The sequence below is a fragment of the Crassostrea angulata genome, chromosome 8 (genome assembly GCF_025612915.1).
Source record: "Crassostrea angulata isolate pt1a10 chromosome 8, ASM2561291v2, whole genome shotgun sequence".
Taxonomy (NCBI): domain Eukaryota; kingdom Metazoa; phylum Mollusca; class Bivalvia; order Ostreida; family Ostreidae; genus Magallana; species Magallana angulata.
In genome coordinates this window covers 60,035,767-60,051,316 of record NC_069118.1, presented here as the reverse complement: position 1 = coordinate 60,051,316, position 15,550 = coordinate 60,035,767, and the positions used below count along the sequence as shown (strand labels likewise).

At 33.0% G+C, this 15,550-nt stretch overlaps 1 protein-coding gene and 1 pseudogene across 2 annotated transcripts; one reads left to right on the top strand and one right to left on the bottom strand.

The window, feature by feature from the left end:
* Nucleotides 1-2,266: 2,266 nt before the first annotated feature.
* LOC128159852 (uncharacterized) lies at nt 2,267-6,604 on the bottom strand. Of its 2 annotated transcripts, none has more exons than XM_052823064.1 (2): nt 6,496-6,604; nt 2,267-4,620 (listed from the first exon to the last, which is right to left on the bottom strand). In XM_052823064.1, exon 2 carries the CDS (start codon nt 4,578-4,580, stop codon nt 2,517-2,519), a length of 2,064 nt encoding a protein of 687 aa, XP_052679024.1. In that variant the 5' UTR covers nt 4,581-4,620; nt 6,496-6,604; the 3' UTR covers nt 2,267-2,516. The 2 variants fall into 2 exon arrangements, with proteins under 2 accessions (XP_052679024.1, XP_052679025.1); XM_052823065.1 differs by lacking the exon at nt 6,496-6,604 and adding an exon at nt 6,035-6,154.
* Nucleotides 6,605-10,204: 3,600 nt separating this feature from the next.
* Nucleotides 10,205-14,261, top strand: LOC128161646 (cytochrome P450 2B19-like; annotated as a pseudogene).
* The last annotated feature ends 1,289 nt before the right edge of the window (nt 14,262-15,550 follow it).

The window sequence follows — 15,550 nt, the reverse complement described above, 5'->3', positions numbered from 1 at the left end:
GGAAGTTCCTGTAAGAAGCAGAGCTCTTAAACCAACAACAAGATTAACTAAAATAAAAAGATGAAAAAATCGAATTATTCCTGGTACGACTTAACAAAATCCGAATGATTTTAAGAACGAATTAACAAAATCCTTTCTGATTTCAAGAACGACTTGACAAAAAAAATCCGAATGTGTTCAAGTACGACTTAACAATTATTTTTGGTACGAATTAATTTTACTTTGAACATTACGCTATTTTTTAAACCAAGGACGCGGAATCAAAATTTCCGGAAAAATCAATTTTTAAACCCCGATATCTCTGTAATGCATCGTCCGATTGTCAAACGGATTTCAGATTTGAATTCACCATGGCAAGTTCTATAAGACTGTTGTATTGTTTTATTTTGTTCAAAAAAATGAAAATTTCCAAAAATTGGAACTGCTTCCGGTTTTGAGCAAAATTGATGAACAAAATTTTAAACCCCCCAGTACATTATAGAATTGATACATCTATCATCAGTAAAAATTACAAAGCGATATCTTTAAAGTTTACGGAGATTTCTTCCGGACAAAATCACTTTTTTTAAATTTAAGAATGGCCGCCAAATTTGAACGGAAGTGACGTAAATGCTGAAACTTTAACATTTTTGAGGCACGGTAACTTTACAAAAGCTCTGACAATTTTATTGAAATCGGATGAAAACTTTTTGAGATATAAAGCCAAGTAGGAGTCAGAAAAAAAATAAAAAATAAAATAATAATAAAAAGAAACCGAAGAAAAACAAGAGGGTCTTCCGTTGGAAACGGAAGACCCTAAAAATGCAACACCATTAAAGTACAGGAACCTTTGATATCTACACTGTGACAGTCGGTGCCCCGACATGAAGATTATAACGATAAATGAAAAGAGTGCAAGGGCGAGTGAAGTGCAGTTTATCACGTGATAACATTTACAACGTGGCAGTTTTGTTTGTATTCATATTCACTGTTGCACATCGTCAATTAGTTCAAGTACCTTTCATGCAATTGAATTCATAACATAGGCATCGGAACCGGGGGGGGGGGGGGAGGGGGGTGATGGGGGCGCTAGGATTTTGGGAATTATTATTATTATTTTTATTTTTTTGCTTGTCAAGATTTTTAATGATAAGTCTAGAGCCCCCCCCCCCCCCCCCCGCCCACTGAAAGGTGTTGCAATTAAAAAGAAAGAACAACCTCTCTCATATCTGCATACAAGTACATGTGTATGCTATTTATATTTACTACCTTTTAAAAACTAATGATTAGAAATATCCTACCGTAGATGTGAGTTGAAAGGAGTTTTTTTTTTATTGATTCAAGGTTGCGCCTATGTATTGACAGTATTTAAATGAACCTATCATTTAAGACGTGTGAATAGGGCCACAACATTTACAGTTTTGTTCATCTTTTGGTATGTTTTTCCCCAGGCTGAAATAAAAATATGGAATTTTAGCTTAGTATATTCTAACATTTAAAAAAAATTCATACTTGGTCAATATACTGTGATCCTGCGTACATAAACAATACCTATTTTGCAGTATTTCTTCTTTTGGCTAAACAAACCTCACAGATAAACAAGTATCATATTTTTTTTACTAGTTGTTTATGTGCCCCAGGTAGAGAAGAGAAGGTAGAGAATACCATTTAAGATAGCATACTTGTATGCAGATATGCATTAATTTTTTTATCATATCTACAATGTATTTATTGTAAATTGATAAAAACAGATGCAAAGTGCAGGCCTTTCTGAAAGGATTTGGTTCTTTGAACATCAAGGTGATATATTAATATATAAAAGGGTTTTCCCAAAATAGTAGACATGACACATAACTTTCTTCAATGACCCATTGGCAAACAATATTGAAATATTCCAATCTGTACTTTGTTTAATTCTTGAGAAAATGAATTATTAGTAACAACAGGTTTTGTCAGTTGGCGCAATGTGCGACGTCAGAAATTTCCAGTGTTTACAAGAAAATTGTTAACGTCTACGATAACATTTACGTTTTATGTCCGACAATGTCTTGGAAAAAATATTTTCTTTGAACATAAGACATGAGTGCACATTCCACTTGTATGTGACTTCTAAGGTATATAGGAAATAATTAACAATTATTAAACGAGTATGAATCACACACAGTTCTTCTGCGATCAGCATTGTCTATGGTGTAATGGCCAAAGTTTGATGTCTTGCTTTACAATACAGTGTAAACTAATAATGCGTAAACGAAGCTAAATCCATGTAATAAATAAATCAAAATCATTCAATCAAAGAATTAGTTTAATAATTTCTAACACATAATGGAAACAAAATCTTAAAACGCTTCGTATAGTAATTACATATATTGCCAATTTCAAAACTCAAAATGATACTGCAGTTCATTTTTCTTCTACGTACGCTCATCTGATGGTCCTCCATTAAATAAAATTAAAATAAAGACAATCAAATCAAAGAACAAATATGAACACATATGACTGTCTTGAAATCACAGCTGCTTTCACAAGTACATAAATCACAAGGAAATATAAATGTCTGCCATATTAGTAACGTGTCGCCCACCGCCTACGATACACAGTTTCTTTTTGTTTTTACTGACAGATAGTGATGTAGGATGATTACACACTTCAATTTTTCTGATTAAAATTCCAGACTTGCTCAAAACATGGATAAAGTTTGCTCCCTTTTCACAAACATATACATTTTTTGATTCATCCAAAATAAGCCCAGCAGCCCCTTTCAGTTTGTCGTCATTTTTATAGTCAAACCGAGCATCACCATTTCCCATGACACTACATACTCTGTTATTTTGCAAATCACTGTAAAAAATAAGGTTGTTGTTATATGCAGAAACGTATCGTATGTCTACCCCTTTGACAGTTAATTTTCTCACCATCTCAAAATTTTTATCAAACAATACGAGTTTGTCTTCCCCAGCAACCACCGTTATCAGCCCCGTCATGCAGTGGCACACACCGTGACATTTTAATCCAACACTGACTTTCTTGTGTAAGGAATAATCAGTTAAACTGTAGACACGAAATTCCATTTCTTTAGGAAATGTAATCACGCATTTGTTATTTGGAATAACAGAAATATCGTACGGTTTCTGATCAAGCGAAATTTTTTTCTTCAAATTCCCATCAAGCGCGTCGTACACGCAAATTTCTGCCGTCCCTTGTACTTTCTGATCCAGGAAAATTATCTCATTTTCGGACTTCCAGTCACAACCAGTCACATGTGAATATCCAGTTTCTAATTTTATTGAATTTGAGAGTGTAAAGAGTTTTCCATCAAACTGGAACGTTTTTGATGTTAAAGAAGCATCTCTTGTCTGTGCAGAACATAGATTCAGCTCACTGACCCAGCGGTTGCTTAAAGCAAACTCTCGATCTCCTGATATATTATCGTCACTACCACATTTGATTCGGGTGCCACACAATGGATTTTCGTGCTTTTGCAAAGAACAAGCCTCCGTTATGTTTCCAAAATGGTTCAACTTGCAAAACGTTTCAAGAGAATTTACAAAGGTAATAGAAAATGTATTTCTAAAACCCTCTTCTCCCTCACTCAAAGTAATAACTGCATTGCTTAAAACTTGCTTAACTTTCTTTACTTCAAGGAAATATCTTGTATCTGAACCGCCTCGAAGTGCAGACACAATATCAACAGCGTTTTTTAGAATTGATTTCATTCGCTTTAGCGCCATAATCCTTTTTTCCATTTCCTGTAATTTATAAAAAGTTATCTTATAAGAGTTCGCCATTAATACATCGGTAGACTCAAATACCCTTTTTTTAAGATTTTGACTTTTCTCATCAGCTTTGATTTGCTCCTCTTTAAAGAATTTTTCAATTTCACTTTCGACGTCAGATGTTTGCTTTTTTTGGCTGTGTAGAGTCTCAAGCATTTTCTTGAACGATTCATATAATTTGGTTACTTTAGGTTTCACAAGCGTGGAGACTATTTCATTTTGTATGTTTCCATGTTCACCTTTACAAACGTCAATATGATCAAGAGACAAACAAAAGTCGCAACAAACACTTTCCCTCTCGCTGCACAATTTAGTATAACGTAGATTGTGCTTAAAACAGAGTTCTGTTGCTTTCGTAACAAGACTTGGGTCCTTTTTTAAGTCATCAAGACTGTAGATTTTGTGTTTGTTTAACACAGGAAAAGAAGAATGAATGTTTTGACAACTGGTACAGAAATGGTCGACACAATCAAAACACCAGAACATCGACAGTGTAATTTGCCCTCTATTGCTACAAGACATACAGACTGGAGAGTCCAACCAATACTCGATATCATACAGAGCTTTGATTACTTGTTGAACAGGTGCAGACTTTTCCCAGTCATTTTTGGTGCCATCCAAATTGTCAAAAGTAGTAGTGTATGAACACAACGGACATCTTACTATTATCTCGCTATTACTTTTGCAGTTTTCTTTTTCCTTGATCTTTTCTTTTAAACACTTTTTGCATAAAGAATGCAAGCAATGCAGTGTTTCGACCTTTCGAAAAGGTTTTTCACAAGTTGCGCATCTGAATAGTTTTAATAGGTTTGAAGTCCTTTCCATCTTTCTCTTTAGATGACAAACATTTTAATTAACGCGATCCCTGTAAATAAAAATGAAATTAAATCTTATTGCTTTTGTTACGTTTGTTACATTTGTATCCAAACCTTTATATTTCAACCGAACGGACCTCACCTCTTTTAAGAGTAAGACGATTAAATGAAGTGGAATAATAGATAATTCATGTTTTTTCATTTTTTTAAAAATTGCACAATATGACAGTACATAAGACCGTTACAAATGCCACATTGATGTCACATTGATAATGTTTCACCGATTTAGGTTGGGAGAATAATGCTATGGGTAGCATTCAACTTTAATTTACCTTTGAATTACGTAAATGTATATGACGCATTATTCCATTTATTGGCATATTTCAACTAGAAAATCACCTCATTACATAGAAAAAATATACAACCACAGAGTACACTATTTTTTTTAATTATGCCAGTAGATTAAAGTACACAACAAAGAACTATTAAATCTCATTTCACTGAATACTAACTCTTTGACCTTCAAATATTGGTCAGGCATTACAAATAGTCAAATTGAAGTGACGATTTAAAGAATTGCAAAAGTGTTTGAATATTGTACAAACCAAATAATAAAGGTCTAAAACCATGATTAAAGGATTTTCCTTACAGAGTTAAAATCGAATAAAAGAAATAGTTTGCGTTATTTTAAGTTCTTTTTTAATTAAATATTATGCAGTGCGCTGTAAGATCAATTAAGGATTGGTAGACAGTTTAATTCCGAGTATCTTTAAAACGAAACTTAGACAACGAGGTTAAAAACCCAATATATTAATAGAATTAAATCAATATTCCGATGCATAGGTTTTACCGATTGACGAACGCAAAAAAAAAAAAAAAAAAAAAAAAAAATCAATGCAGTAATAATAGTCTTTCATTATTGAACATTCTAAAACGCCGTCTTGAGTAAGCGGTTCTGCTTGTTAAACTTGCGAAATCCTTGACTTAGATATTGAACAGACAAAGCAAAGCGGAGCTAAGCTCATTCCATTCTTAACAATATATTTAAATGTTTCTACTTGATTCTTAAATCAGATAAGATTTGAAATATCCCATCCAGAAATATGATGTCAAATAGTAAATAATGTCTTTATCGTCTCAAACAGCCTCGGAAGAATGCCCAAATACTATAATGCATTTTTTTTTCAATTATACAAAAAGTATTAGACAATTTTAGTAAACATAATTTTCATTTTTCATATTGTCTACGTGACCGGTAAGCAGAGGATGCTCACTCCTCCTTGGCACCTGATCCTTTCTCTATCTATTTGGAGGTCCCTGTTGCTCTGCTTTGCATTGTATATCGTTTTACGGATGTTTTTAGATGGCTGACGGTTTGTTATTGTCATCTTTTTTAATTGTTCCAGATTAACTGATATTGAATTAAAAATGTCTAAGAAGGTTACAACAATACAATGACTGTACCTTGCATATTTAAAAACAGATTTGCTTTCGTGTTTGCTATTTCTTTGTCGACTCCCGGAATATAATTAGAACTTCTCCATTTTCGTTACACAATTCTTTTTCTTTTTGACTAGAAAAAAAATCCGAAAGCCCCATTATATGGAATTAAATTACCTGCTATACAAGTTGAACCCTGACGAAGGAATTCTTCGGGTTCATGAAACATATATTACTTTCGTATTTCGTAATGTGACTGTTTAAAAATCAAACCAAGCACATCTATATCATATAATCACTATGTTAAATAGATATACATTTTTTTCTAAACATAATATACAAGAAGGATACAATTAATTTTGTTCAATAGTAAATCAATAACGTCAAATAAAAATACCTTTTTTCTGCACCGAGTCATTTATAATTTACAATGAGCTACCTAGGTTCATACCTGATAACCTGCTTGCTCTGTCTGGAGAACTTACCTCGTTATCTCCCTGTCATAAATAGGTTGCCCGATGCGTATTGTGTATTGTAGCACAGCGTAATACCGTTTTGCACGACTATGTGGACGATGATACTCTTGAACAGCTCTATTCAGTACCTTTTAAACATAATGGAAACGAGCCAAATTCATTTCCACATAGTTTTTAACTAATAACCATTTCGAAAGAGAAAGTCATTGTTCACTGATGTAGTAATAATTGGAAAACGGATTGTCAATATTAAAGAAAAAAGAGCTTATAAAAATGTTTGCTCAAAACTCGGTCATCTTGTACTGCAGCTACTTATTGAATTGAGGGAACTATATGGGTCTGATATCGTATATTTTGAGACAGTTCGTTAGTGGCAAAAGAAATTTCTGTTTGATACAGGCAAGGCAAATATCTCCAAAATCAGGAAAAAAGGTGAATGTGATGCAAATACATGATGTTTGATAAATGTTGGAACATATAAATCGCTTTGCTGGTTCATTTCCTTTTGAAGGGTATTTTGGTATTTAGAAAGTGTTAAGTTTTCTGTCAGATGAATACCGCATCCAATTTTATTCAAAGATGACCAAAAGCGGATATGAGTACAAAGCAATAAGCATTTGCTAATGCCCCAGTCACACATTCACGGATCAACTCCACGGTTCTACTACGGAATATTTTCCACGGTTGACACCAGAAAATCTAATGATACGGAGTTAGTACGGATGCACTACAGAATGGATACAAATTGATACATACTTCTACGTTCTAAATCGGTTTAGTAAGTTTTTTTAAGGAAGTACTACGGTGGTTTCATCCGTAGTGGAATTTTGAACATGTTCAAAAATTGTCGCAGATATACAAGTATTGCTACGTTTGGATACGATAACAGACGGAAAATCTACGGGTATATACATGTCGCCACAAATGATTCTGGATAGCTTCCGCTGCTAATCCGACATTTAAAGCTGAACACCGCTCGTAAATAGGCACTGTCCGCCATATTTCTCTTTAATCACCGCTGTCCCTACAACCCTTATATAAGGGACAGACCTCTAAACAGTTCAAAGTACTTCGCTGTAAAGGTCTCACCTGTGTGGGCGTACATTTTGCCTCGCCGTGTTACTCGGACGCGATGAAATTATCAAATTTTACGCACCCAGGAGAATACAAACATCAAATAAATTGGTCAATGCATTATTTACGAACAGAAAATGAACATAAGATAAGAAAAAATGCATAAAATCTAAAGACCACGAAAGGAATACTACATGTCGGCCACGAGTTTCAGGTGTGCAATCGGGTGTAACGAAATCGAAGGGTTTATATACCAGGTATCTGTGTGACGGTGCCTATATACGAGCGGTGTTTAGCTTTAATCCCTGAATGTGTGACTGGGGCATAAAACTGATTCCCAAATCCATTAAGACAATATTCAAGCAGTGTTACTAATGAGGAAACATTGGTTTGAATTATTAAGAAAACATATATTACAGTTTTTGTTAATTACATATGGTTTAAAATTAATTGTTTTTCTTTCGTTATTTTTTTTCACAAAAACCTCGAAGCGACTTCCTTACTTCTAATTGCAGACATACAATTAGCATCATGTGAGATGTTTTAAGGACATAATATATTTTAGAATGGAGTTTAGTCAGGGTCCCATCCTTGTCAACTGCCTTGTTTTCTTTAAATGTGAAGAATTATACTGCTTTATATATCTTGGATCTTGATAATTAGATTAGTTTTAAAAATAGGATTTAACGTTTCAATAATAAATTTCACAGTAAAAAGAATCAATAAAATAACTATTTTTTAATTGGCAAACGTATTTTGTAATAATTTTATTCATTTAAGTAAACAGTTCCTCGAAAATCAAAATATCAGGACAACGCCCATGATTTCTTTTAAATTTAATTTAGATTACTTTAATGTTTAACTGATTCGAAAAAGGATAAATAGAATGAGAGTTATCGACTCAAGCGTGAGTGTACTGAAAACAACAAATGTCAACTCGCAGGGGTGTTAAGGAAGCATATGGACAATTTAACGTCTTATTTTGACTGTTATATTCAAAATCGTGAAATTAAATAATTATTTTGAATAAGATCAAAAACTTAGTGTTATCCTTTAAAATAGATGTCAGTGCAATAAAATCGGGTAGTACATTACTGCCACATTGGTGCATTATCACGTGACAACTATAAATAGCTTACGTATATTCCTTAACATAAAATGAGATAGAACAACACTACCCCGCGGTTTAAAAAATAAAATAAACATACCAATTGAAAGCAAAACATCTCAGTTTAATCAAAACCGCTGCTAGAATCCTGTGTTTTTCCTCATTAAAAAGTTATTAATCCGGTTCTCGTAAAACCTTCCCCACTTTTATATAGTTTGCACGGAAAACGGCAAATTGCATCAAAACAACACACAACTTGGGATTCTAGCAGCACTTTTCAATTTAAGCATTGATCAAACTAACGAAACGTATAAAATTTCAAGTTCAATATATACGGGGTAGTGTTGTTCTAGTTGGATTTTTATATCGTAAACAACGACAGAGGAAAGCCTGGCCGAGAAATAAAAGCAAATTTACATACCTTTTAGCGAATGATTGATTTAACTAACATCTCCCTCAGTATTCTTATGTTCAATTCTCAATAAATCACACCACAATACTTTATTAGAGTTCTTAGATTAGTTATATTTTGAATATGTTTACAATGCTTTCCGATCAAATTCACACGACATTCAACTTTTAGTCATGACGTCATCAATGTGTAAATCTACGTAATACAAACTAATTTCTGGAAAAAAATTGTCTTCAGTATTTTTTATTTGTTTTTGATCTACGTTTCGTTGCTTAGATATTTGAATATGTACATAATAATTAAGATTTGTGATTTCACGGAATTAATTACATGTAACTCAGATTCCATATGCTTCCTTAACACCCCCGCGCTTGGCCTTCAAAACAGCCTTCCGAAATTCCAGCCAGCCTCAATACAGCAACATTAATATACATTAATGCAGCATAATTAAATGCATTACTATATACATTTATTGAACCTAACAAGCACTGATCGGTTTCAAAACATTTTACAATGATTGTAAAATATAAACATGCTTTAAAAACATGCAAGAGTCCAAATAAAATTATGGACCGAATCTTGGCCTGAAATATAAACTCCACTGAAATGAATTAAACAGCTCTCGGGCGATTTAGTATGTATTATCATAAAAGACCAAATTTTTTTTAAGTTTTCTGAACTCATGACTAATTGCAATTGTAAATCGCTAAGAAAATTATGTTTATTTATTTCAAAAATGTTTGATGTTGTCTGCTCCTTTTAGTTGTTTTCCTTTTATGATCCTTTATACTAAAATCTAACATAAGTAGTGATTCTATAGTCTGTTCTTTTTTTTTTTTATTTATTTATATTTTTTCCCTGTATGAAAATGTACCTGTTTTTCTGTACCTCTGACGATTTGTATTTGTATGTATTATATTTATGTTCCTCTTGTACCAAATTATTTGGTTTGAGTGAATAAACTGAACTTGAACTTGATCATACCTGACGTGGTCATTCGGTCATATTCTGTCACCTATCGTTGTAATTATTCTTATGGTCGTGGGAAGTAATATCTTTAAACTAAACAACCAGGGATCAACTCAATGTTTTCAATATACTGACGAATGACGAACGTAGACTGATCTAAGAAGCTGTCATGACGGACTATCTAACATGGGAAATACTAATCATTTCACTGCTTGTTTTCCTTATCTATTTCTCAGAGCGGAGGATATTGCAAAATCTCCCTCCGGGTCCAGTGGGGTTGCCTGTTTTAGGAGTCTTGCCTCGGTTTGATTTTCGCGATATTGAGAGGTACCGCCGGTTGCGAAAGCAGTATGGTGATATTTATAGCCTGAATCTTGGTCTTCAAAAGGTAGTTGTCGTCTGCGGGTATGAAATGCTTAGAGAGGTTTATGTTGTCAATGGTGACGCCAAATCCGATCGTCCGCAAAATTACCTGATGAAAGAACTGTCAGAAAACGCGGGTATGTACATGTATAGATATATGTCATTAAATTATCGAAGTTTTCTGAACTGCCGTGTTTTACCTTGATTGCATTTCTGTGTTCCAAGTACATGCCAAATTCATTATCTGAGGACAAATCTATTTTGATGTTGTTGTTGTTGTTGTTTCTGCCATGCATTTGAACAAAAAAATTAACAACTGTGTATTTCATTTACATTTTATGTTTATGTACTTTATATCAAAATATGTTCTGTTTGTCTGAACATACCCTCCTATATATATGTATACATGTTTATTCAGACTACTTTAAAATACATCCAGCTGTATGAAATTTAACAGACAGATTAACACTTGATTAAAGACATGTTAATAAAAAAGGATTATGTTAAATACGGCCTCGAATAAATAACCCCCCCCAAAAAAAAAAATAATAATAATAATAATGATAATAATTGAGAATTGCTTTTTTTAAATTTTGTATGTATTAGTCTTTAAAATATGCACTCTTTAAGAATCCAATGCTGACATCTCCCACCTTCCTCCCCGAAAAAAACCCACAATTGCATGCGAGATGTAACTTATTTTTTCTGGTATACACTGTTAAACCCTGTTTACGTTTAAGCCCTTAAGATACACAAAAACACTTAGGAACATTTTTCTCCTTCAGGTGTTTAATATATTTTTTCCAAACATATCTATATGTCAAAGGAGAAAACTTACCTCATTATGCTCATATGTAAATTTCTTAAACAAAGGCAAAATATCAGCGGATCCTTCTAATCATAAACTGATGCTGTTTAACATTCGCTATGTCATGTAAATAGATTTCGAGAAGCGTGTTTAATGTGACTTTAAAAACAATCTACCTGTGCCTATGAGAATATACAATTTGTAAGTTGGTATTATCAACGGGATTTAATTCTGATAGTTAAGTTTCTTCCTAACTGGTGACAATTTGGCTTTAAAATAAGTCACCTGCTATGTAAACCAGTCTTGCCCGATTTGCTTCATTAATTCATGAACATATCGATTAATGTATCAAAGTCCACACATTCTGTTCATTTCTTCTTATTGTAAGGATATATTCACAATCCAAACCGAAATTCACTGTTTCGGGATACAAAATCATCGATAATGCGTCCAACATTACAATAAAAGTTATCACTAATCGGGATGTGTCATATTCATTGACTATTGTTTCAAATTTATCAAAATCACGGTAGATTTGCTATAATAAATCGCATAAGAAGGGGTCGATTTTATATGTTTAGCTGAATCATCCTTTGAAGAAAAAATCCATACGCGTAATGATTAAATTGAATCTCTTTTTAAAGCATCCATTTTGAGTATTATTGTTTATTAGATCAATTAACTTTTATTTTTAAAATTTTATGCTTTGTAAATTCTAATATTGCTAATAATTATGTAATATTGCTTTATCAACAATAACTTCACTTTATGTTGTTAAGTTCTAAATTAAGTGTTTCTATAGAGTTTTCTTTAAAGTTATCTTATTTAAGTTAGTCCGATTAAAGTTAATTTAAAAAACAGAAAGTTATATTTAAGGGCGCTGTCTACTCAGGGTTTGAGTTCCCAAATTTAGATTGTTATAAAGTTCAATGCCAAAATTTGTTCTAAACACAAAAAAGTATTTATGAAATTAATTATTATATACAAAAGAAATCGATATTTTTACTATACTATAGAATCATGCTCAGACAAAGTTGGACTTTTAGCAGAACAGAGGAAATTCTTACTAAATTCGTCAGATTAAGATTTTCACATAAATTCATTTTTGGTAGTACTTTAATATTCAAATTTAATATTATTTGTTTGTCAACATACTTAAGCATATTTTCTAATGTTTTTTTTCACATTTTCATTTAGATAATTGTATGGCACACACTACAAAAAAATTAAAAATGCTTAAAAACGATGAAAACATCTAACATTTTTGATCATGACCTTATATAAATTTTATGCCAACAGAATATAGTCAGCATACTCAGTTTTATACTATAAATGTTCTAGTACTATAGAGGAAATTCGAACTGGAATATTTATAAAAATGTGAATGAAAACTAAATACTTTGTATCTATTATATGTCACTGCCATTCATTAACTGTAATTCATTAATAAAAGAGTTAAGCAATTTGTATTATTTTACAATTAAGGAAATCTCAATTACAGTGCAAATTTTTTCGGAGTTTTCTTAAATCTTCAAACAATATTCAATGACCATTAAATCAAAAAGTAGGTGATTGGCCTACCTTTTTGGAAGTGAAAAATAACACTACCATGAAAGGTCTATAACACACAATAGATAGTTTTTCATTATCATCAGTGGATTTTTTTTCATTGTGAGTAAACGTATACCTTAATTCTGTTTATTATGAAGTATATCGAAAGTTGTATATAAAATTGTAACCTAAATTGTAACATAAAATTATCATAAAATGTAGTGTACGGTTCGGCAAATGAAAAGTGGTCAGTTAAAGTGTATATTACTATGTATTCAAGTTGATAATGACTTTAAAATATGCTTCATTTCCAGGGGTGGTATCTACTTCAGGTCCAGAATGGAGGGAACTACGGAACTTTTGTCTCCGAACACTTAGAGATCTTGGATACAACAAACGCTGTATTGACAATTGTGTCCAGGAGGAAATACCACACGTTCTTGATGTAATTGAACGTTATATTGGTCAGCCTTTTGACATCAAATCTTTAACCCAAATGAGCATCTCTAACATCGCCTGTTCCATAGTGTACGGCAAGCGTTATGATTATCAAGACCTGGAGTTCATCACACTTATCGCCAACATGAACACTGTGTTTGAAAAAGGCAGCTCTACTGGAGCCATTAATTTCTTTCCGTGTCTTCGCTTTCTGCCAGGAGACTTGTTTGGTGTTAAGAAGTTGAAAAAATGCTATCAAGTTGAGGTAGAGTTCAATAAGCAGAGGATCAAAGATCACGAAACCTTTTAAAATCCACGAGATCCCCCACGAGACTACATAGATTCAATTTTATTCGCTCAGACCAAAACCGAATTACTTAACGGTGAGCAGATACTCAAACACAAGTTTAAAATCAACAAAAAGGATATTAAAATAGCTTATATTGTTGATTAATGATTTTGGCAATGTCATTTTTTAGGGTTTTTTTTAATCACATTTTCTTTCACGGAACAAAACGTTGTCATCCAGTCACCTTTCACTAGTCCTTTAAGTTAGATTTTAGAATCACTTAATAGCAAAGCTATCTCAAGTGTTTTTTTTAAATACAGAAACTCAAGTGTACCACCATATTAGTGAGATGTTCGCCGCAGGCACCGATACAACAGCTACCGCACTCCGATGAGCCCTGCTATACCTCATCCATTACCCAGGGGTTCAAGACAAAATGGCATCAGAAATAATGCAAGTTACGGATGGTACACGACTTCCGGTTATTGCAGACACAGTCAATATGCCATACTCTACTGCAGTGGTAACTGAGGTTTTGCGCATGGGCAATGTAGCTCCGCTTAGCCTGCCTCACGTGACCTCTCAAGATATCACAGTGGCAGGATATTCCATACCTAAAGATACCACACTGATTCTATCCTCATTCACTCATGATGCTGAAATGTTTCCGAATCCTCATAAATTTGACCCGGGGAGATATATTAATTCAGAGGGGTTCTTGACAGGTCAGGAAAATGTCCTGGCATTCTCTTTAGGTCTGTAAACTATACAACATATTATTAAAATTACAGTCTTTTGAGTATTTGGTATATAAAATACAACTTCACATAACCTCATAAAATTAATTTCGTTCATAAATCGATTTCTCAGATACGTATTTTACTCAGTGCCACTCTTCATATTTTACAGGTAAAAGATCCTGTTTGGGTGAATCATTAGCGATTATGGAGCTCTTTCTTTTTCTTACTTCTCTTGTTCAGCGGTACAAATTTTTCATGAAGGACTCATCCAATCCGCCATCTTTGAAAGGGATTTTCGGTTTAACTTATTCTCCAAAACCCTATCAACTGGTTGCAAGCAAGCGAGATTGGCAATGTTTTCAAACACAGACTGTAAATAGGAAAATTGTTACACTGAAAACTACAAAAAATATAACAGAAGCAATGTTTTCCTTTATTAGAATATAATATCAAATATGTAATAATTTAATGGTCATTATGATGATGAGATTAAATGCTTTTGCACGCACCAGTGCATGCTTGTGGTTGCATCATTAAAGGAGGTGAGCATGGACAAATTATCAAGGGCTGAAATTTGTCTGTTTGATGTATATAATGATATGTGTAAACTATTTAGACACAGCTTTTTCCAATAAGAAGATATACCAATTAGAATAACTAAATCTTGCTATCCATGCGCGCTACCATATTTTTAAAACATTACCTCCCTTCTGGGTTATCTCCAAGCATTTAAGAAAGGGGCAGCACTGATGCTGACGTCAGTGAGACACATTGCATCTTTACACATGCTTTGTAACAGAGATGAAATGTCATCATCAAAATGTGAATTGAAACTTAAAAAGGATGTAAAGAGTCATTTTGAAAAAGGGTTTATGGAGAAAGATTTTGGATCTCAGAAAGATGCATTTCCTATCATCTGTTAATGTTACATGTAACCAGAATGGAATGTCCCTGGATCAGTATTATTGTGGCCTATTTATTCTTCCACTCGGGAATTTCTTAATTTGTTTGTATGAGTTTGAACATAATGTATGCTACTTAAATGAGGTGTATTGCTCAGCATCCTGATATTCAAAATGTGACTTATTCAGTTCTGTTATCCTTCTGACAGCATAAACGGAACCGTCATAGGTATCATCAAGATCTAATCTAAGATAAAAACAAATCACAGAGGAAGGTTTGTAGAGCTATACATAAATAAAAAGTAACGGAAAGAAACCCCACAAAGAAAATGAAATTACAGTTTCACATATATTTGAAATCTACAAAGAGCATTCTATTTATGTAAACACTGACTAACACATCTCCAAAC

Excerpts from the sequence above, each read along its gene's own strand:
- LOC128159852 (XM_052823064.1), bottom strand. The coding sequence starts at position 4,580 with ATGGAAAGGACTTCAAACCTATTAAAACTATTCAGATGCGCAACTTGT.